This window comes from Apostichopus japonicus, chromosome 2 (genome assembly GCF_037975245.1).
Source record: "Apostichopus japonicus isolate 1M-3 chromosome 2, ASM3797524v1, whole genome shotgun sequence".
Taxonomy (NCBI): Eukaryota; Metazoa; Echinodermata; class Holothuroidea; order Aspidochirotida; family Stichopodidae; genus Apostichopus; species Apostichopus japonicus.
In genome coordinates, this window is record NC_092562.1 from 28207189 (window position 1) to 28228605 (window position 21417).

Here is a 21417-nt window from a genome sequence, read left to right on the forward strand (position 1 = left end):
GAATAGCAGAAATACAGTGTAAAACTGCTATGGCTACTGTAATGCTATGGCTACTGTAATGCTAATAGTACTAGGCCTAACTACTGTAGCATTACATCGTGATGAGAGAAAGTAACTAAATACCGTGAGATTGAGAAGGCATTCCTATAAACAGCGCATTGTGTACAAATTACTATTACAAAACTTACTTTTCTTAAATTATGAAATCTGGAAACGATCTTCAGGTAGCGATCTGAAGGGGTAAAGGTATTCCACCTAGAATCGGCCTTCTTATTAACGTTAGATCCTTGCAACTGTGATTTGATATCGCCGAGCACTACAGTTATAAGTGCGGAAATACAGGCGGAAAAAAACAGATGACCCAGGTTGTCCTTAGCTCGTGTGTGGTTTGTTTACATACAGAACTTGTGACGTAGACTTTTTGAAGTCGTTCACAAAGATGACCAGGTACCGTGAACACTAAAAAAGGTTATGATTTGCAGCAATTGCTGAACGTTTTGACTGGTATTTCAAAATTAGGGCATCCAAATAGAGAAGATTTCTTATTCGTTTGTTATCACGTCTTTTTCTCATTATTGTTATACTCTTTGACGCATTGACCAGTGCATAAGTAACTGGTAGGTATCATAACTTACAATATCATAAGATTACAATATAAGATGATAAGACTAGATTCACTAATGTGTACGCAACGCAAAATGTAATATGCGAACGCATATTATATATCATTGACTTATTTTTCATGATGAGGCTATAATTGAACAACAAGCTTTTCCAGTCATTTAAGTCATCCCGATTGGTAGGCCTATATGTAGGCTACGTTAGCTAAGGTGCCGCTAATGTTGCTATCTAATTATTGTATGTAGGCCTAATGGCCTATTATGATTATGTCCGAATACGGACGGTCTTTCCTGGACGAGTTTACGTGCGTTCGTGATTTAGCAAACCCAGGGCAATATATTTCGCTCGTCGTTTCGTAAATTTATATTCGTCACGTCTAGTAGCCTGAGCCTTAGTGAGTCTGTTTGAGTTATTTAAATGAAGTTGTCATCACAGGCCACGATGGAATGAGGAGAAGTGCTAAAAGCTTTCCAATCTGGGTTGTTTTCTTAGATGTTTGCTTTATCGATTTTGCTCTCTGCAGCATATATGAACTCCAGACAATTGCGAATATATCTGCCATATAATTATATTTCAGGTTGTCCACTACGATACTGCTGAACCGAAAGCATATGTGTTAGTTTAGTTTAGTTTTAGAAGAAGTATAAATTATTTGGTAGGTTTTTATGATGAGATACAATATTAAACAACTTCCGAAATTCGTGTTTTGCCAACAGCAGGTGAGAAAATATAAGAGGGATTTGGAGACGGTTACACTGAAGTTCAATATAGAATATACCTACTGGTAGGGCTACGGTACAATTTTCAAAGATATACTGAGATTAATCAATGTTCACTGCGTATTTATAATCGATATACGACCGTTCATGTGTATTGAAGCATAATCCGGTCACGAATAAACATTCTTTTAAAGCCCCGTCACCTCCCACCACCGGGCCCCGCATTTGACGTCACTGTATGGTCATGATACGTCACCGCCTTTGCTTGTATGTCACCTATAGAGTCCATGCCAACAAACCCACACGGGATCAACACAGGAAATTAAATGTGGCATAATACCTTTGTTGTTAAGAATGATCAGTTTCCATAAATTTTCATATTGTGCGAAGCAGAAGCAACGGGGGAGGGGGAGGGGGGGCTGGGGAGGTAAATGCATGATTGCCCTTCTGAATTTGATAGAAAATTAACAAAAAGAATAAATGATCGGGCACTCCCGACACCAGGATACATTATTTTATTATACCACCAGGGCTGACAAATATTGTACGACATTAAATTATTTCATTGTCATCAATTATTGGAATAATCGGGAAAGTCAGGCCCACCTGGAATTACCATTGTGCAATAAAAAGACAGCGGTTTGTGATAAAAAAATATATATAAATAAAAAAACTCCGCATCGGTATTGACGGAAAGGTTACGATAATTGTATTAAATATATAGTAAATAATATTCGAGCTGTTATTTGGTGACTTTTTGGTTAATGAAATCTGTCATTTATTTGATATATATATATCTATATGATCGTATAACCGTCCATCTGCTAAATCTGTTGTTTAAAAATCCGCATCAGTATTGACGGAAAGGTTACGATGGTTGCATCAAATATATAGTCATTAATATTCGAGCTGTTATTTGGTGACTTTTTGATAAAGGAAATGTGTCATTTATTTGATATATATGACCGTATAACCGTCCACCTGCTTAATCAGTTGTTTTAAGGTTTATTAGAAGAGAATTATTTGAAATCGAATCGATCAAAATATTATAAGAGCCTGATATAATTCCCAGAACAATGAGAAGATATATAGAGGCCTTTGTTTGGAGCTTATCCAACTGTCCCTGTAAGACAAATAGACTAGTGACGTAAATGTGAATCTATATAAATTTGTTTTAAAACAGTCACATGAATTACATTTTATGACGTAATGAATCAATGAACCAAACATTATACGCACGATCGATTAAGTTTGACAAATTTGTTCAGTGCGTCTATTCAGTGGCGTAGGAAGGTACTTTTGAGTGCGGGGGGGGGGGGGGGGGGCTGAAGACTGATGGCCGGCCTGGGGAGGGGTCTAAGGGTAGGGGTTTTTTTTTTGCATTTCCAGGTGGCCTCAGATGCAATTTGGTGCAATATAGCACACTTCAACCCACCCACTCCATTTTGTATATAATTTTGCATTTTCACCTGGCCTTAGATGCAATTTGGTGCTCCAAATGAGATTTTGTTCTCATTTGGAAATGAAAAAGGGGTTTTCTGACTTGCGAAGTGGGGGGCGGAATGATACTTCCGCCCCTCCATATTTTTCACTGGGGGGGCTGGCGCCCCCAGCCCCCCCCTCCGGTTCCTACGCCCTTGCGTCTATTTATCATTTGCATTTATTGGCTTTAATATATAAGCCGACTAAAATTGCTTACAGTTCCCAAAGCCATTTTACTTGTTAGAGGGTCTACCGTTATTGGAATTATTCATGAACATTAAAGAATATTTAATAAAAATTATATATATATATATATATATATATATATATATATATATATATATATATATATATATATGAAAGTTAGAGGGACCGACGATTCGATCCTAGCAGGATTGTCCTCGGTATTTCCAGTGGCGTAGCTACGGGGGGGGCCTGGGGGCGCCCCCCCATGAAATCGGCTGCCCCCCACTGGCCCCCCCCCCACTGGGAATGGGGTAAAAAAATGTAAAAAAAAAAATTGGAAAAAAAAAATCATCAGTGGGATTCACTAATATTTTTTGTTCAATAATTTGGGAAATAGAGTTACACAATTTTCTCGTCTGCATCTGGCAGAATAAGAATAATACAATATCTGTAGTAATCATGAGAATGGTCATACAGCATGGCATGGCAATGGTCGATGCGACGGTTGCGACCATACACCACGAACCTTGTGCATGTGCTGCGCGATATCGATATCTACCAATACATGTTATCGGTCATCGATTGGCACAAAAACCCAGATTCTGATGACAGCTGCCTCAAGAAACCCAATAAATGGCCTAATTAGCACCGAGCCACCAATGTGGACCATTACCGAAACATCGATGCGTGTTAGTCTTCCATCCCCTTCCTCTAATGCTATTTAAGTCCACATGTGGGCATTTCCTGCAAACCTACCGGTAGCCCACAGGGGTTTGAGTTGGGAGAAAGGCCTTGACACCTTGAAACAACAAATGATGCCAACCATAGGCGTACGAGGCGGGGCTGCAGGGGGGGAAGACTGCCCCCTAAATTTCCAGAGGACAAGAAATTCGGGCAAAAGTCCTGAAAAATTCGGGCAGCCTAAGAGGAGAAAAATATATATATATATATATATATATATTTTCTCCTCTTAGGCTGCCCGAATTTTTCAGGACTTTTGCCCGAATTTCTTGTCCTCTGGAAATATATATATATATGTATATATATATATATATATATATATATATATATATATATATATATATATATATATATAAATATGCAGTAGCTTGCCCGAATCTTTTTCAAATTTTTGCCCGATAATTCCATGATTTTCTTTATTTAGCATCATGATGCCCGAATATTTCCGTGTAACACCACCGTAAGCGCAGTTCATCTGGGCTACCACGCTTTTTGCACGATCAATTTGTTTTCTTCTAACTAGTCAATTGTATACCTGGACCAAGGGCGGCGGAACCGGGGGGAAAAGGGGGCACGTGCCCCTCCCCCACTTTTCCTCAGGTTAAAAATGTGCCTTTTTTCTACATAAAAATTGAGGTGCCTCAAGTTAGCAAGAGGCCAGGGAACCAGAATGAACACTCGGGAAGGGCCGTTTCCGGCCATCTGAGGGGTTTGTAAAACCAAAAATTTTTTAAAGTACGCTCCGCGCCAACCGATGGTGGCGCTCCGCTCAGATAGCCGTGCATACAACTTTGCAAATCCTGGCTAAGCCCGTGACTTTTTACGAATTTCTATGAGTCAAACTCAAAGCATTTTCGAATGGAAAAAATTTGTTAAGATATTAACAAGAAAAAAACTCTAATTCGGAAGATTCCTACATTAGCAACTAGCATGATTTCACCTCATTTTGTCTCAAAAGAAAACTTGTTCCTTGTTTCCCAATTTGCGCATTGGATTGCAGTGCTAGTATGCATATTTTCCTTGAGGGGGGGGGGGGGGACGTTGATGGAGTGATGTGTATACACAAATAAGATAATACAAAATGAGTTATAAAGGGTACTGAATATAACGCTGCATCATTCCAATCGAATTTCTGCAAAGTGCCCTTTGATGTCGGTGCCCCCCCCCCCGATTAAAAGTGCTTCCGCCGCCCTTGACCTGGATATCCCCGACATGAGTGTATAAAAGAAACATTTTCTTTTTCATGGATGGTGGGGGGGGGGGGGAGTGTCTACAAGCCTAGAAGTACATGTTTATCATATTCTTTGTTATATTTTATACTTTTTTTGTGAGAAAAATTGCAGTCTCACCCGACACAGCGACATTATCCCGCCTACGTGTCGTTGAACAATGTTTTTCTGGGGGTAGCTGAGTACTGTGTTAATATAATAAACAAGGTAACTAAATATAGCAGCTTAAAAAATATACTGTCCCATTTTTCCCCTTCAAAGTGATGTTACCATTTTTTCTTCTTCTAATTTACCCAATTTTTGGGGAACTGTAAATTTCTAAAACGGGAGATTATAAAATAAAGAATGTTTAAATGCAACTTGCAAGGCCTCAGAAGTGCCGTTTCCGGCAATCTGAGAGGCATTGTGTGCCAAAAATTTTCTTGTACGCTACGCGCCAACCGATGGTGGCGCTCCGCTTAGATAGTGTCACGGGAACTTTCGGCCACAAAAAGTTCTGCCCCCCCCCAAACTGAAATGGTCCCGTACGCCTTTGATGTCAACTTCACTCAAGTTAAAAGTCTGGCTGAGTTGGCAAGGCCAGTCAGCATGAAAGAGAAAAAAAATTTTTGGCATGATTGTCACCAAAGTTGCACATCTTTTTGGTTGCTATTTTGCCTCACAGGTGCCATCTCCTGCGATCTGGGGGGTGCTGAAATCTCAAATTTTCTCTGTACGCTCCGCGTCAACCAAGGTGGCGCTCCGCTCAGATAGTAAATCGGCCCCCCCCCCCACAAGAAAGAACAGCCCCCCCATGGCCCCCCACTCAAAAAATCCTAGCTACGCCACTGGGTATTTCGATCCTTGCAGGATCTTGAATATGATCCTGCCGAGGGTCGAAACGTCAGGCGCCCTCTAACGTTTCGATATAGTTACCAACACATGTTTTTTTTTCTGCTAGTGAGTACGTGTGTGCTCGAATGCGATATCTTGTATGTACTTACTTTGCACTCGAAAAAACCCTCTAATCGTGTGCTCGTACCGAGCATTACAAACAAGTGTATATACGTACCGCCGTATACTGACGTTATTGCAACATTCACGCACTCGTTTCGTGTTCAGGGACTTTGTATGAATCTATTGTACTAACAGCACTCAAGGGAAACTTGTACTTGTACTCCGCTTGCTGTACTCGCCTTGTATGCCTGGACATTAGTTGACAATCTAGCATATTTGGGAGCAATCGAGGCGACCGCATATCAGTGTAACATGTGCGAAGTTTGCGTTATTTATCCATATTATTCAAGTAATTCATCATGTTATTTTGCATGTCATGATATATATTAAATATTGTGGAGAGGGGAGCATGTGCGGGGAGGAGGGGGATTGGGGTAGTAGACCCCATGATCAAGGATCACCCTACCAGCCAGTGGCGCACCCGCCAGTTATTTTACCGGAGGTAGGAGGGCTAAGATGTTACGTCGTCCAGTGGAGAGATATATGCTGGAGAGAGATGGCATTTTCATCGTTATTAATCGACCTGTATCAACGACTTCCTATCAGAAAGTCCATTCCTTGAAACGGTCAGCTTATTCCATAGAGACGGATCGTCAGTCCTGGCCTGTAACCACGAACAGGAGCTGCACCACTGTATAATTTAATTAAGGAGGTACACGAATAATGAACGATTTAAGGAGGGACACAATAATCGTGTCGTTTCTGTGCATATAATTGTGACTCAACTCCAGTAGAGGAGGTAGAGTATATAGTCTACACGGGGGGGGGGGGGGAAGGGGACCCCTCCATGTGTACCCTGTGGCCCGGCCTGTCCATGGGTCTGCGTCTGACATCACACAGACAATCTATCACATTATAAGGTTTAAGACATATCCAAATAAGATAAGATTCTTCCTTAATTCGGCAAAGAACTTGACTGAAAGATAAGTGAGTAATCTTTTACAAATCACACGTCATGATAAAAATGGCAGCCAACTATCAAGCCTTCTTATTGCTAACATTGAGAAATGTTTTATCTTCACCCCACTACCCCGGTATACTTATCCTCCTCACCCAGTCCTACCCCTACCCATCTTCTCGCCCTACCCTACCCATTTCCCCCCCCTCCCTCTAGTCTCCAACACTCCTCTCCTGTGCACAAGCCAATTTAGCGATATGAAAATACAAATGGCCAACGCCAACGCTTACAAAAAATAATAATAATGGCGGTATACCTGTTTTTGCATTTGGAAAAAAAAAATCGGTAAACGGCGATTCCATCATGGCCACCTGCCTTTTGCCATGAAAATCATTACTACTCACACAATACAGAATGAAAACTCAGATTGCTGGACCTTCTCATGCTTTCACAGGATCTTACTGTTATTTTTCAATGAATAAAGTAACAGTCACTACAAATTAATTAAAAATATATATTTGGCAGAGGGCGTTTTGTGCTTTCTTTGTTAATATTAAGATAAAAGTTCCTTTGAGAATAAACGAGAGTTCACTTGAAAATAAACAAACTACAAACATGCACTAAGCATTGTCATATAGGAGCGGGGTTAATGACGGCTACCCACACCTCTGAGGGTAGTAGGGTTTCAGTCCACCACCCCCCCCCCCACCTCTCACCGTGCCACTCTTTTAACTAGGCTTGGGATACAACCCAAGACATGAGTGAATTACTTGGGTGCACATTGATGTTTGAACAAGCAAATAACCAAAATCATAACAGTTCCAGGCAATTTAATTATCAATTTTTACATTCATATACCTCATATTCCTACAAGACTAAGGCAGTCTTAGGGATAATACAAAAAAAAAAAACTATTTCATAAACCTAGATTGTTTAACTAGCCAGTTCGGGCACATATAGAGTAAAAAAGGACTGGTTCCCAGTTCCTACAATTTCAAGTTGGAACTTAAATTAACACATTATCTTTAGTAATCTGTAATGCTTCCATATTTGCTAGCAAGCCCAATAATGGTCACCCCTCTGCAAATGTCAGATATTTAATATTGAAGGAATGTTATTGTTATATAAGCTTACGTTTAGTGTGTTATTGTTATGTAATAATTGTGTGCATCTGTATTTTAGGTTAACGATACAACGGAACTGTAGCCTATATGTCCACAACCCACAGGCAAATACTTTCTTCTTTAGCAAACCTTACACACGTTCATTTTTGGCTCCAGAACTATGACCATTAATATAGGATGACTTCAGACCGAATTTAAAATTTGATATGATATTGTCCAAGAAAAATAAAGAAGAAAAATTTGAGCGTTGGTGGTGTTTCTACGATGCTTTTCTGGTTTCCTAGATGTTCACCTTTCCAAATATGTTAAATATTATAATATATGTAAATATAATATAAAAATATAATAAACGCTCCTTTTAGGGCTTTGAAGGTCTGCTGTATAGACCCCAACTATAGCACGCTATCATGGAAAAGTTTCTTGAGATTACGTAATCGACTTGACTTGGTCGTAAAATGACCTCTTTTTACCAATTAGTCTGCAACGCCTGCATCATATTTTTCTTGTATGAGGTTCTTTGTGTGAACGCTGTATGATCAACTGTAGATATGAACATATTTGCACACAGTGTTTACACAGAGAGCCTAATGGTGTTAAGAAGCTATATAGGCTAATTGAGGTGGATTTACGACCATGGCGGGTCGATTACGTAATCACAAAACTTTACTAGCTATAGCTTGCAATAATTGGAGCCAATATAGCAGATCTTGACATTCAGAGATAACAACGTCGGATCCTCATTGTAGGCCTAAATGTTAATCATAATCCATTGTTTCATTAATTATAATAACTCGACCAACAAAACATCTTAAAGTGAACAACAGAGCATGCATGGATGTCATTCAACTCCATTTTACCTTGACAAATTTGAAATACAATTTATAAACACGTCATTCGAGAACGTAAGAAGTCTCTATCAGCTTTGCCCATTGAGTATAGCTTTGTGTTGCATCTGAGGAACTGCCCTGGCAGTGTTTGTATTAGTCGATGTATAGTCCAATCACTTTTATATTGATAAACCTCAGGCTCATTTCCGAAAATCAAAAAGAGTTATAGAAGTATAATCTGAACTGCTAGCAGTAGTATTGAACGGTCTATTACCAAAATTAAATTTCGAGACAAATGTCATCGGATTGCTCCGTGCGAACGTCATCAAGTATTTCTTCATGTGCAAAGAGTGTGTAAATAATAAAGTGACGTTATGTATTGAAAGTAAGTTGCAAATAATGAGCCAGTTATATGTGAATGTGTCCTTCAGAACCATACAATCTGTATTGGCGTAAGGCATCAGCGCTGTAAATAACCAGCAGTGTTTCTCCATGACGACATATGTTACCATGGAAGCACAATCAACTGCTTCCGAACGAAACCCTTCGACTTGATTTAAGTCACCACGACGTTTATCCATAATGTAATTGTCTCGCGCAAAGTTCTGTCAAAGATTTCGTATGTGTTTATTTTTCTTGTTTGAAAAATAATAATAATACAAAATCTAACGAATTGAACAAACCTGCATTGGCCTCTATCACTGATGGCAGATGTCAGATTAGAAAAGCGTCCTTTTAAAATCTACATCTTTTTAACTTTCACCAAGTTTGGTCTAACATGGTTCTGGAGCTTGTCAAACTAATTTTCTTAAATGTCTTAATTATACGAAAAGCCTCGTTGATGAATTGAAGAAAGCGAAAATACCCGATACTACTGGCATGGAGGTAAAACAGATACGAGGTATCTTTACTATCGAAAGAGATTGAGGAAACAGTCTAAACCGGCGGCGACTATGAGGAACCCCGCTTTCGTTTTCTGTGATTGTGCTGTTCGTTCTCATGGAAAGAAGTTGACATGGGGACTTGATTTTACAGAAACGTGTGAAACATTAATCTGAGGAAGGGTGTGGGAGGGGTGAACGAAAAGAAGTAAGCTGATCTCGATTGAAGCACTGAGGAATTAAGCCAACGAAAATATCAAACAGCACAAAGAAACAAACAAATTAATTAATAAAACAACACAAACAGACAAAAGAAAGCACAAGCAAAAACGCAAGACGAGACAAACAGAGCTTGTAAGTGCAGATAAATAATTCGCAGTCTCTGATCTTTCTCATTGGGGTGGGTGTGTGTGGGCGATGGTCACAGATGGCCACACTCCCAAAGTCTGAACAAACAGACTAGTCTGTTAATTGTTGGTGCGATAATGTTCAAATATATAAATATAATTTCACAACTCACCAGCACCGAGCTTGCCTCGTGGACATTTGCGTTCATACCGGAGTTTACGTCACAGATGATAAAGTCTATAAAGTAACCATTTGATGTCAGTTTTAGCAAGCCATGTAGTTTTTCGGTTTCCAAAACAATCTTGGGGAACATTGACGAATAATTCACGTGTAAATTTTATTTCTACGTTACGCCATTGAGAAAAACATCAAATGTCTGCTCAAGGCTTGTTTTTATTTTTTATTATTATTTTTTGTAAGGGCGCCATCTAATTGGACAAAGTGTGTGGCAGAGCCATATTACACAGCTCTGGTGTGTGGATTAAAAGATTATAAAGTAATATATGGGCTCTCTAATCTGATGGTAACAAATAAATTTTAAGCAACTTAGATTTGACTGTTTAGAACTTCTGTATCTTTGTTCACTAATAAAACATCAAAATCCTTAACTTGGGGACTTGTTTCAAAGTGATCAAGCCCTTTCTAACTTTGCTCCTATGAAGTTTGCATTGAAAACTCACATACCTAAATTGACACTAGAAAGAAAGATAATGCGCTTAAAAAGAACATATTAACCATATTATCCTAAAATCAATGGACTTTGTGTGGCACACTTCTTTCCTGTATTGAGCCAAAGGGATCAATAAATAGCGAACATAATTTACAAGAAATTAACTTGACGTAACCACCTACATATGATTATTATTTTTTTTAGTTCCCCACTGACAGGGGAGTGTGTCTATGAGTGAATATCACGTGGTTTGATCAGTGCGCCAACATTCTATTTCCACCACCGAATGCAATTTAATTAATGGTGGCGCTATTTTCTAATTTGATTGACAATTCAGAAATTTATTTAAGTTCAAACTTTAATCCTAAAGCAAATATTGATACAAGATCTCAATAAATGCATCGAGAGACATAACTACCGCTAGTACTAGCATTTCGTACAGTGCCTCTATGTAAGGAGTTCGTTGATCGATTGCATGACACACAAACAGTGGTTGGAAACAGGGGTAGAAGCCGGGGAAAGGGGGCACTGGGGGACGTGGCCCCCATTTTTCCAAAATAGCAAATATGCCCTATTGGCAAATAAAATGTGCCTCTTTGATGAAGAACTGTCTTTGGATATCTTATGCCTTAATTTTAATATTTTATTTTAATTATTTATTTTTAGTCTGTACATGCTATTTTTAAAATGGCATCCCATATCTTTTTGTAGCACGGTTAACAATAAACAATCTAAATAAATTGTATTGATAGCATACTTACACATGATATATATGTAAGTGATATGGCCGGTGTGTATCGGTTTATAAGCATAACGAGTGGTGGTTGTGGATGATAAAGTGCCCCTCTTATGTTGCCCCCCCCCCCACTTTTTGGAAGCTTCGCACCCCCTGGTTAGAGGACAAGCTCGGCCTCGGGATAATTTTGTGACTTTGGAATCTGCATAATTCGTAATTACATTATGATAACGAACATACGTTACTTTTGTTATATCTCGTATTTCCCTGGGCGCCGCTAGCCACCCCCCTACCCCCTCACCTTCTCCTCAGTCCTGAGCAAAATAAGGGAGTTTTGACACGCATTCAGGTGGGCTATACATCCGACGGTGGGGATCCGGGATTTAATCAAGCGAGGGGTGTGGTTTAAGCTGTAGGGAATCTAATGGAGACAAATAGTGAATTGGTGATATGTTAATAGACTTTATAATCCGGGTCACCTCGGAGGGTTGTGCTAATAATTTTCGTTTGAGGTTGACAAATGGGGGAGGGGGCATACCCACAATATATTTGATATGTTGGAACTGACAGGGGTTAATTATAGGGGTAAAATTAGGTAATGCAAACAATGTTAGAGAAATTGAACAAAAGCAGTCTTTTAGATTAACAAAGCATTTATTTATACTGTGTTTTTATTCACTCGTCGGTTTTTAATTTAGAATTAGCCTTTTATAATTACATTTGTGTTCAATATATTAAATTGCATTTCTTTATGTAAAAATTAAATAAACCTTTTTAATCCTTTGTCCTTTAATCCTTATATGTCCAAAATTATATAACAATTGAAACTCTTCTTTTTTTTCTACAAATAAACAAAACCTGATGACAAACTGAAGAAAGAAATGTATTAAAGTTAATGACTAGAAAAGTTTTTTTCCAAACTAAAATTAATCGATAAGGAATCTTGGCGAATTCATCTGAAATTATGCACATTATCGTGCGAGTATTTCATCATCTTACAAACCTGCACGGATGTCCGCATGTACGTCATAAAAATGAGCAATGCGTTTCATGTTTCGTGTTAATATTATGAATATCACTAAAGACAAGGGGGGAAAAAACTGTTCTTTTGTGACCAAACAATATTTTCACACTAGTGCACGGGGCAGACAAAGAAACCGTTACAATTGACTAAATCGAAACATAAGGGTTGCTATATCGGTCAAAAACAAATTATCGATAACATAAGAAGAAGAAGAATAGATGAAAAAACAAAGACTGATTGTTTACGAATCTCATGAAACAGTTATCTTATATTAGTCTTACAAAATATCTTGCCCCTTTCACTTCAAGGTACGTATTATCCATAAGTAATGCAATAAATACTGATATAGAAAGAGACAATTTAATTTAATGTGTATTTCTGGTCTTAATTATCCAACTAAACATTGTGTCGTCCAGCGACATTATGTACGTTATTCTCTAAATGTTTAAATGGCATGCAATCAGTGACCTCGAAATTCCGGAAGCAACTGTGTAACCGGCCCCCAACTTTTGAAAGTTTCCTTTTTGCTTTAGTAAATTCTCAAAATATCACATATCTCTCCGGAGCTCTACCCCACCCCCCCCCCCACCGTACCCCTGTCATCTACTTAGGCCTGCACACGTTGTCACGAAACCATCACTCGCTTAAGGAGACGTTTTTAACTAACTTATTATGCTGGTATATTCGTTGGTATAAACGGCGAGATATACATTTGAATGGTAAAGTTGAATGTGTCAAAATAGAATAAGATGAACTAATGTTTTCTAAATGACAAGGTACATGCATATCGCACGACTAACACAAGTTTCATATCTAGCGATAAATTGTCCAACTATGGTGAGGTTTGATACATACACTTGTTAGCAAAGTGACCAACTATATCACTGAAGCCCTTTCAAACGACTTCAGCAAGTCTTTAGCTAACTAATGTTTTTTCAAGAGATGGGCCTATCCTCCTTAGAGGATGAAACTGCCGTTAATATTACATTCGTGTGTTGGACGCCAAAGAAATAAAATGTTATATTCCAGGGAAATAAAAACAAAATACCAAAAATAACAATAAAACAAGGATGAGCTAAATAATGGAATTGTTAAGTTTGAAAGAAAATCTGGGTTAATATCTGCTAACGCATAACACATTTAAATACGTATAAAGTATATGATAATCGAATTTTAAAGGCAACATAAGGTGGAATAATGTGACCAGAAGTAGTGTACGCAGATCTGGTTAACATCTTAAGGCACAATATGTTAAGCGCGTTTAAATACCGTTTCCAGTCATATGGTAAGTATATATTTACTATGACAATATTTAAGTTTTAATATGGAATGAATGCTGTAAACAAAAATTATAAATGGTATCACTTAATGGCAAAACAATTAGTTATAATAATAATAATAGAAAGACAAGATACAATTGTTGGGATTGGTCACCTCATTGGGCGCCATAAATCAACTGAGAGCGACATGCGCAGAACGCAACCAGCTGCCATTGCCAAATTCCCTTTACCTGGATAGAATTAATATACTGTCCAATTATCAGAGGCAATTGTGAAACCATTTTGGAATTCAAGCCCCCACCCACCTCCTCCCCGCCTTCTACCTTTAGTAATCATTTGCTCAATGATTTGTTTTATTCATAGGGTGCAACGTTTTATTCATAGGTTGCAAGAACCTATCTTCTACAAACGTTATTCGTAAACAAAATTACAACCCTCTGCCCTCCCCATACGCAAACACAAACGCACGTGTAAACATTTTCGTGGCGTCATCATTAACAATAACAATAACATTTGAACCTGCATTGTTCCTTAACAAATCAAATCATGAGGAGGCCACCCCTCCCCACCCCACCCCACCCTATTCCTTGTAAATGCATCCCACTTCAATATGAAGTCTCTTCTACTCATGTTATTTTAAAATTCAACAGAATAACATATAGGCTTCTAACGGCTCTCTATGCAACAAATCTCTCTAAAATACTTCCTAGAGATATGTATTGCCCAAACTTACTTTGAAAGACCAACAACAATTCTCACTCAAAGAAAGTGTATAGGCTTACTTATCTCTCTTTGAGACAATTTTTTTCTCATATCCTGCATGGTTTTGCATTGTTTTTTTAATAATTGCACTCTATTAATAAGTCGCAGTGAGTATTTAACGAAATTGTGTACAGTGAGGACACGTCAAAGACGCCATACGTCACAAGCAAAGAAACTTCGAGAGAGACACTTGTTTGTTTGTTGTCAGTTACGCTCTTTGCATCCGTTGACGAAATGAGGTACTGAAGGCAGTAGTAAGATAACAAAAAGTTTACGTAAGGGAACGAAAAGTTTACGACGAAAGGACGTTCCTTATTATACTCACAGTGAATTTTCAAATCAACCGTCTCCACGCAAAAGAAGAATGATTTCATTCCATGTTTATCTCTTTTGCTCTATACAAAAATAACATGCACCGACCTGGTACGCACCCACTTTAATGTTTAGTTCTAGTCAAGGCGTAAATATATATACATATAGAAGGAAAAAAATAGATTCAGCGTATGGAAGAAGCTATAGCATATATGCACCCCCACCCGTAGCTTTGTGCTGCGAAAGTTATATATGCAAATGACGTTATATATGCAAATGACATTATATTGCACTTTTCAAGCATGAGGGACATAGAACTGTTAAACCTGAAAAATAACGTTACATTGGCTTTTAATTTGGGGGAAAGTAACAAGTTAATTCCTTCCAGTGCACCTGGTTCAATTTTTTGAATTTTAATGTAAATCTCTAAATCTATTTAATAGCAATCCGCCATTTTGGACTGTTACAGTGTGAATCTCAATTCCTGTCGTTTTACTGCCCTGTCTATTTCGATGCAAATACTTCCCATCGCTACGAATTGGCGGACAATGACAGAATAACAATGTCAGGGACGGATTGCAAGACTTTGAAAAGGTGGAAAGGGAGGGGGATGTGATCCTGGGGTCGTTGATGCAAAATGTTAGCTTTGTAACTAAAGTCTTATACAATTGGAAACTTGGTCGTACAAGGAAATGAAGATTCTTTATGCGCTTGGTTTCTTCGATATTTTTACTACTCTCTTGACAACGATCCGTCGGCCATTTTTGTAGAAAGTTCTAACCACGGTATAATTTTTACTTTCTTCCGCTTTGCAGTCTGTGACACTACCACTGCAGTTACTCATTTTCGATGATTTTTGCCTCTTTGATGATGGATTCTGAAGTTTTGATAATGTGCCATTCTTCTTAGCTTCGTTATATAGTTTTAAAAATGGCGAGTTCAATTGGGTGAGATTTCGCAGAACTGGTTTCCACGACGGATAATGGAATCTGATATTACGATGGATCGCCCATTGAGAGAATATTGCCTTTTCCGTTAGAAATTTGTGCCCCATATGTAGTTTCTTCTCACTTGCAGCGTAGTATGTACATTCTAGTTTATTGATGGAGTCGTTGTAGTAATGGTACAAAATCTTTGAATTAGGATGGCTCCTGAAAAGAAATGGAAGAAAAACAAGAGAAGGATAGGTCAGATTACGTAATTAAACGGTATAGCGCCATCACATCATATCTGAAGTGGCATTTTATATTAGGGTGAAGGAAGAATAATTGATCAAAGTAGGCCGGGAAGGGAATAGGAGCATAATATCAACCAGCAGGAAGGGAGGGGGTGGGGGTGGGGGTAGGAGCATAATATCAACCAGAAGGAAGGGAGGGGGGGGGGGGTCGTATCTTCCAAGTATCGTCAAGATGCCACCATTCCGCCGTTCTTTTATTTTACTTGCAATCTATAAAAAGAATTGTTTTATGAAAGATGGCGCTATATCATATTATATAAATAAATCGATTTACGCACTCCGAAATACCACGCTATCTGAAGTGGGCTTCAAACATCAAAAATGTCTTTGCCTATGAGTAATGCATTCAACTCGATAACATCAACAACAACAATTATCAGAAACTTTACAGGGGGACTTTTCAAGATATTTCTGAGATATTATCATTGAAGATATTGTGACATATATACTTACTGGCAATAATTTTCCGGTGGAAGGCCGTACACGTCAATTTTGCCACATATATCAATAGCAAACAGCATCGTTACAAAACCAGTTGAAAACCAAGTATGAGCTTCCTTTCTGAAAATAATATAGTAAAAACGATTGAATTATTTACTATTTTTCGTTGAAGCTAGCTGTCACTATTTTGAAAGCGTTGGTGACTTTTCACCTAATATTAATACGATTTGGGGCCAAACTAGTAACTCCACCCTTATTTCATTATACTTTTGACACTTTATCTGAATCAAAAAGTGACAATCATGAAGTTGTCAAGAAAACTTTTTCTCGAAAATTCAGAGGAAAAAATTGTAGTTTCACTTTTCATCTAAGAAACCTAAGATTCTCACCTTTTTAACGAATGTGTGCCAAAGGAAAAAAAAATATACCAAGATTACAGAGCTCTTCACTGAAACACACCGAGGGAGATGGTAACCCAAATTTGAAGTTTTCACTTTTGCACCGAAACGCCGTATTTATTTATTGCCTATATATTTGGTTAAGTTTTTTGGCTTAATATTGGAAAGCATTCCTAAAAATACCACGCAAAGAAATTCCTGCTCGTATTACAATATGCCGTGTTGAGCTCAGTGTGTGGATCCTGTATGGATGTTATTCGATTTATAGCCTTTAACGGAAAATCTGCTTTATGATTAATGACCAATCGGTGATCTTTCTTGTGGCAAATCTGGTATCACTTTCATTTTGCAAACAGCATGAACTGGCCTTTACTTACTTCTTCATCAACAGTCTCAAAACTTGCATTTAACGTAATTTCCCAACAGGAGTATATGTACTTTAAATTCCTCAGAAGGGTTTTAGCTTCTATGCCATTACCACCGCCCCGCCCCCCCCCCAACCGGTGCCCTCGCCTCAGTACTGGTAGACTGAATAGCTTTCGACCTATATAGACCGTCATTCTTGCACATTTGGATAGCATTGAACAGTATATATGCAGCGTTATATCATATAGATATAGATATATATATAGTTATTGAGAAAGTTAGATCATTAATTATCAGAAATAAGAAAGATGGTTTTCTTATTTCCTTATTTACCTGGTCATGCCAACCTGTCGCTCGAATTCCCTCCCGGTTTCTTGGAGTTTCTCTTTGGTAAAGAGATAGAATTCGACGCTTGGATATTCCTTCGAATAATTTTTCGCCAATAAATAAACAGGATCTGACGTTTGATTAATATCGACCTCGTACAGCCATGGAATGATCACGAAATCTGTTCTAGTATTTTGATCGTCTAATATTTCTTGCTTCATGTCTTCGTCTTCCTGTAGTGATTTCTGCAGATTTGGGTGACCAATTATCCGTGCTGTTGTCCGATAGCCTACGTCTTCTTCATAGCCTTTCACGGGAGCCGCGTTCATGCGCAGTACGCAATCAGCATCGTCGATATCGGCGCCTGCGCCTTTCCCCGACAGCTGTCCCGAGCTTGATACCAGGGAACAAGTTCGACAGGTCATGTGTAACGTCTGCCAATAAGAAAGGAAATAGGAATATCAGAGGCTGCGAATGAGGGTTAAATCAGAGGAGGCAGAGAGGAAGGGGGAGGGTAGGAGGGGTGGCGGTAAACCAGAATATTATCTTACAAATCTCCCGAAAAAATGTGTCTTTTATACATTATTTACCACTAATTCGAGAACAGGATGACACGATATAATTATGACTTGCTTAAGGTTTCAATTAAAGGGGTCTTCTTAAATAGCAACTGCCCACTTTTTATTTACCCATCTTGAAAAAGAGGCACTTCAAATTTATAAAGACAGACCCCACCCCCCCCCTTTTTTTGTGTTAAACTTCAACCTCTTACAAATTAAAATGAGAGAAAACAGCGAAAGTGGAAAATTGGACATTTTCTCATTACCTTATTTCCTATAATGGAGATGTAACCCGGTAAAGATTTAATTTCCTCGCCAATAACTGGAGCTTCGGTTATGATGTTCTTAATAAACCGAGCTTCCTCCTCTCCCTTCTTCGTCGGTGGTTTCAACGTCGCTTTTAACCTGCTGTGGAAATCTCCACTGTCACGTGAGAACCTAGCATTTTCAAGGTTTACCAGTCTTTGCCGATCTAGATCCACACTTTGGTTGTGTAAGAAGTATAAGAGACATAACGTCATCAGGATGCATTGCCAGAAGGCCAGTAGAATAATTAAGTCACGCACCTAAGGAGGAGGAAATAAACAAGAGGAAGACAGAAAATATGAATAATTGACTAAATGACTAAGTTTATGAATAAATGAATAATATTAATAAATGACTAAGTTTATGAATTAGTAGAATACTTGCACATTAAGAACCCTGTATGTTAAGCGAACAAAACAAGGGAGGATACTGATTAGAAGGTGCAGGGAGGGGGATGGTCATGGTGAGGGGGAGGGAGGGGTTGAGGGGAGGATGGGCGGTGGTTGATAGGAGGATAATGAGAGGTCGAGGATTGGATGAGCGGTGGTTGAGAGGAGGTGGAGGGGAGGGGATGATCAGGGAAGGGCTCGGGTTTTTTTGTTGTCCCATACGTCAGTTATCGTGGGTATTCGACCTATACAAATATATTCGAAGATATAAAATACGTGTTAATGTATCTTTATAATGAAAACAAGGGCTACTTTCACTGCTTTGAATAAACCAACAGAATCAGTGAAAGAGCAAAATCATCTGAAATATCCTGAACCGTCTAGAAAAAACAAAACATAAAATGTCTGCTGTCTTGAGGCAGATCATACGTCTTGATAAATTAAAGCGGTTGTCCAAAGTTTAAAGAATTTCTAAAGGTGAATAAACACCAACAGTTAGACGGACACAAAACGAGCGTACACAGGATATAATAATAAAGAGCATTAAAATAAGCCCGGTAGGTAGATGGCGGTGCGATAGTTGTGAGAAGACTTGCAAGCTAATAAAACAGAATGATGCAAACATTCCTACCGAAACGCAATACACCGGGTTTTGAGGAAAGACGCGAAGTCATCTAAATAAGTTGTAAGATAGCGCCCCCAACTTAGAAAAGTTGCCCCCATATTTTGTATTAACCAATTTACGCGAAGTTTGTACTTTGGACAATTTCCTAATGATAATACCTCTCTTAACTGTCCTCCAATATCATGGTTCAAATCACTCGAATTGACAGTAGAAACAGTTCCTTACCTTCATCTTATAGAAACGTTTCATTCATACTGCTAATACTGAAAGCAGGACAATACAGAACATGACAGTACAGTGCAGTACTGCACTGTATAGTACTGTACTTTACAGTAATGTATAATACAGTACAGTATTTACTGTATGATACAGTACTGAACTGTACAGTACATTACAGTACGGTGCTGAACTGTACTGTTCAGTAATGTATAATACAGCACAATATTAACTGTATGATACAGTACTGTATTGTACAGTACATTACAGTACAGTACAGTACAGTACTGTACAATACTGTACAGTACTGTACACTGCAATGTACTGTACAGTACAATACTGTACAGTATTGTGCTCTAATGTCATGTAAAGTACTGTAATGTACTGTACAGTTCAGTACTGCACAGTTCAGTACTGCACAGTACTCTATAATACAGTAAAGTACTGTACAGTATATTACAGTACAGTCTAGAAAACAAATTGTCCCAACTGGGTGTTGTACTTCAGAGACTTATCTATATTATGTATTTGTTTGCATGTGTTACCGCTTGAATCATCGGATTTTACCGTATACATTAAACTGACAAATAATTGAATGTTGGCGTTAACATTTATGATTTTTTGATAAAATAAAATTCCATAAATAATTTACATCACAAATAATGAAGAAATACCGGAGAGTGTATGTACCGTGACGTGGTGCACAGGGCTTTAAAGTTGGTGAGGTGAAAGGTTAACATGCCCAAACTGATTTTGTCGGGTAGTGAACCACCCCCCCACCCGGAAAAGGTCCCCCCTCGCCCCACCCGGAATGTGAAAAGTTTACTCGACAACGTTTTACCGCAGGGTCTCGATGGAAATGTTTTTTTTTGGGGGGGGGGAGGGTGGAAGCGGAGGGGAGGGAGCACTTTCCCTTTGCGCACGATGATAATTATGAATGGATATTGCATCTTATATTCAGGTTTGATGAGAAACAAAAATCAAATTCAGCTTATCAAGGAATTTCCAAAGGAACTATTTGTATTTCATCATAGGGCAAAGGTAAATTAAGTTTTTAATTGTTTGCATGCTCATCGGTAAATTATTACAAGACAATTATATTTGTGTTAATGATTAATACAACGAGAGGCATGTTTAACGCATATCAAGAAATGCAAATATTCTCAACACAGCAATTTAAAGCATGTGAACTAGTGTAAATATACCGTCAGTCTCTCTGATTGAAAATAAACAACAATTAAATCTTGTGACTGATTATTTATCTAATTATATCGGAATAAATCTCTCATACATTAGTACACCGTGGTTCAATATTGAGTCATACTGTTCATAGGAACTTATTATTCAAAATGCAGTACGGGAATCTTATGTTGTACTAGCGGGCTGTATAAGATAACTGCACAACTAGGCCTATTGCATACACATTTACACATGGTACTGATCAAATTATTGTTGATATATTTATGATATAGTTTATAACAGAGGCAGAGCACGAATTTAATGGTCGGGCAGTCCACCGTGAAATCATTTACTCAATTCGTGGACCCAAACCGCGACTTAAGGGTAGATGCGCACTTGCGTAGGGTAAGAGGGCAGGGGTAGGCATAAAGGGTTATTGGAGGCGCACTGCAAAAATGTTACCAGTTTGTAAGCTAGATGTAGATCGGAGTGCGTATGTACAGAAACAGGTAATAGAGGAATGTAGTCAATGTACCT

At 38.4% G+C, this 21417-nt stretch overlaps 2 protein-coding genes across 7 annotated transcripts in view; both read right to left on the reverse strand.

The window, feature by feature from the left end:
- Positions 1 to 371, reverse strand: part of LOC139985156 (alpha-N-acetylgalactosaminide alpha-2,6-sialyltransferase 3-like) — a 68734-nt gene extending 68363 nt beyond the window's left edge. The window contains exon 1 of the mRNA XM_071999424.1: positions 189 to 371. The gene's annotated coding sequence lies outside the window, so the exon portion shown is untranslated. The remainder of the gene's footprint in view (positions 1 to 188) is intronic.
- An 11722-nt stretch (positions 372 to 12093) lies between these two features.
- Positions 12094 to 21417, reverse strand: part of LOC139985205 (alpha-N-acetyl-neuraminyl-2,3-beta-galactosyl-1,3-N-acetyl-galactosaminide alpha-2,6-sialyltransferase-like) — a 54739-nt gene continuing 45415 nt past the window's right edge. For all 6 annotated transcript variants that reach the window (XM_071999498.1, XM_071999483.1, XM_071999489.1 and 3 more), the window contains 4 exons: positions 18432 to 18731; positions 17612 to 18039; positions 16527 to 16634; positions 12094 to 15987 (listed from right to left, as the gene is read on the reverse strand). In XM_071999498.1, coding sequence (XP_071855599.1) covers positions 15540 to 15987; positions 16527 to 16634; positions 17612 to 18039; positions 18432 to 18731 — 1284 coding nt within the window. In that variant the 3' untranslated portion in view covers positions 12094 to 15539. The remainder of the gene's footprint in view (positions 15988 to 16526; positions 16635 to 17611; positions 18040 to 18431; positions 18732 to 21417) is intronic.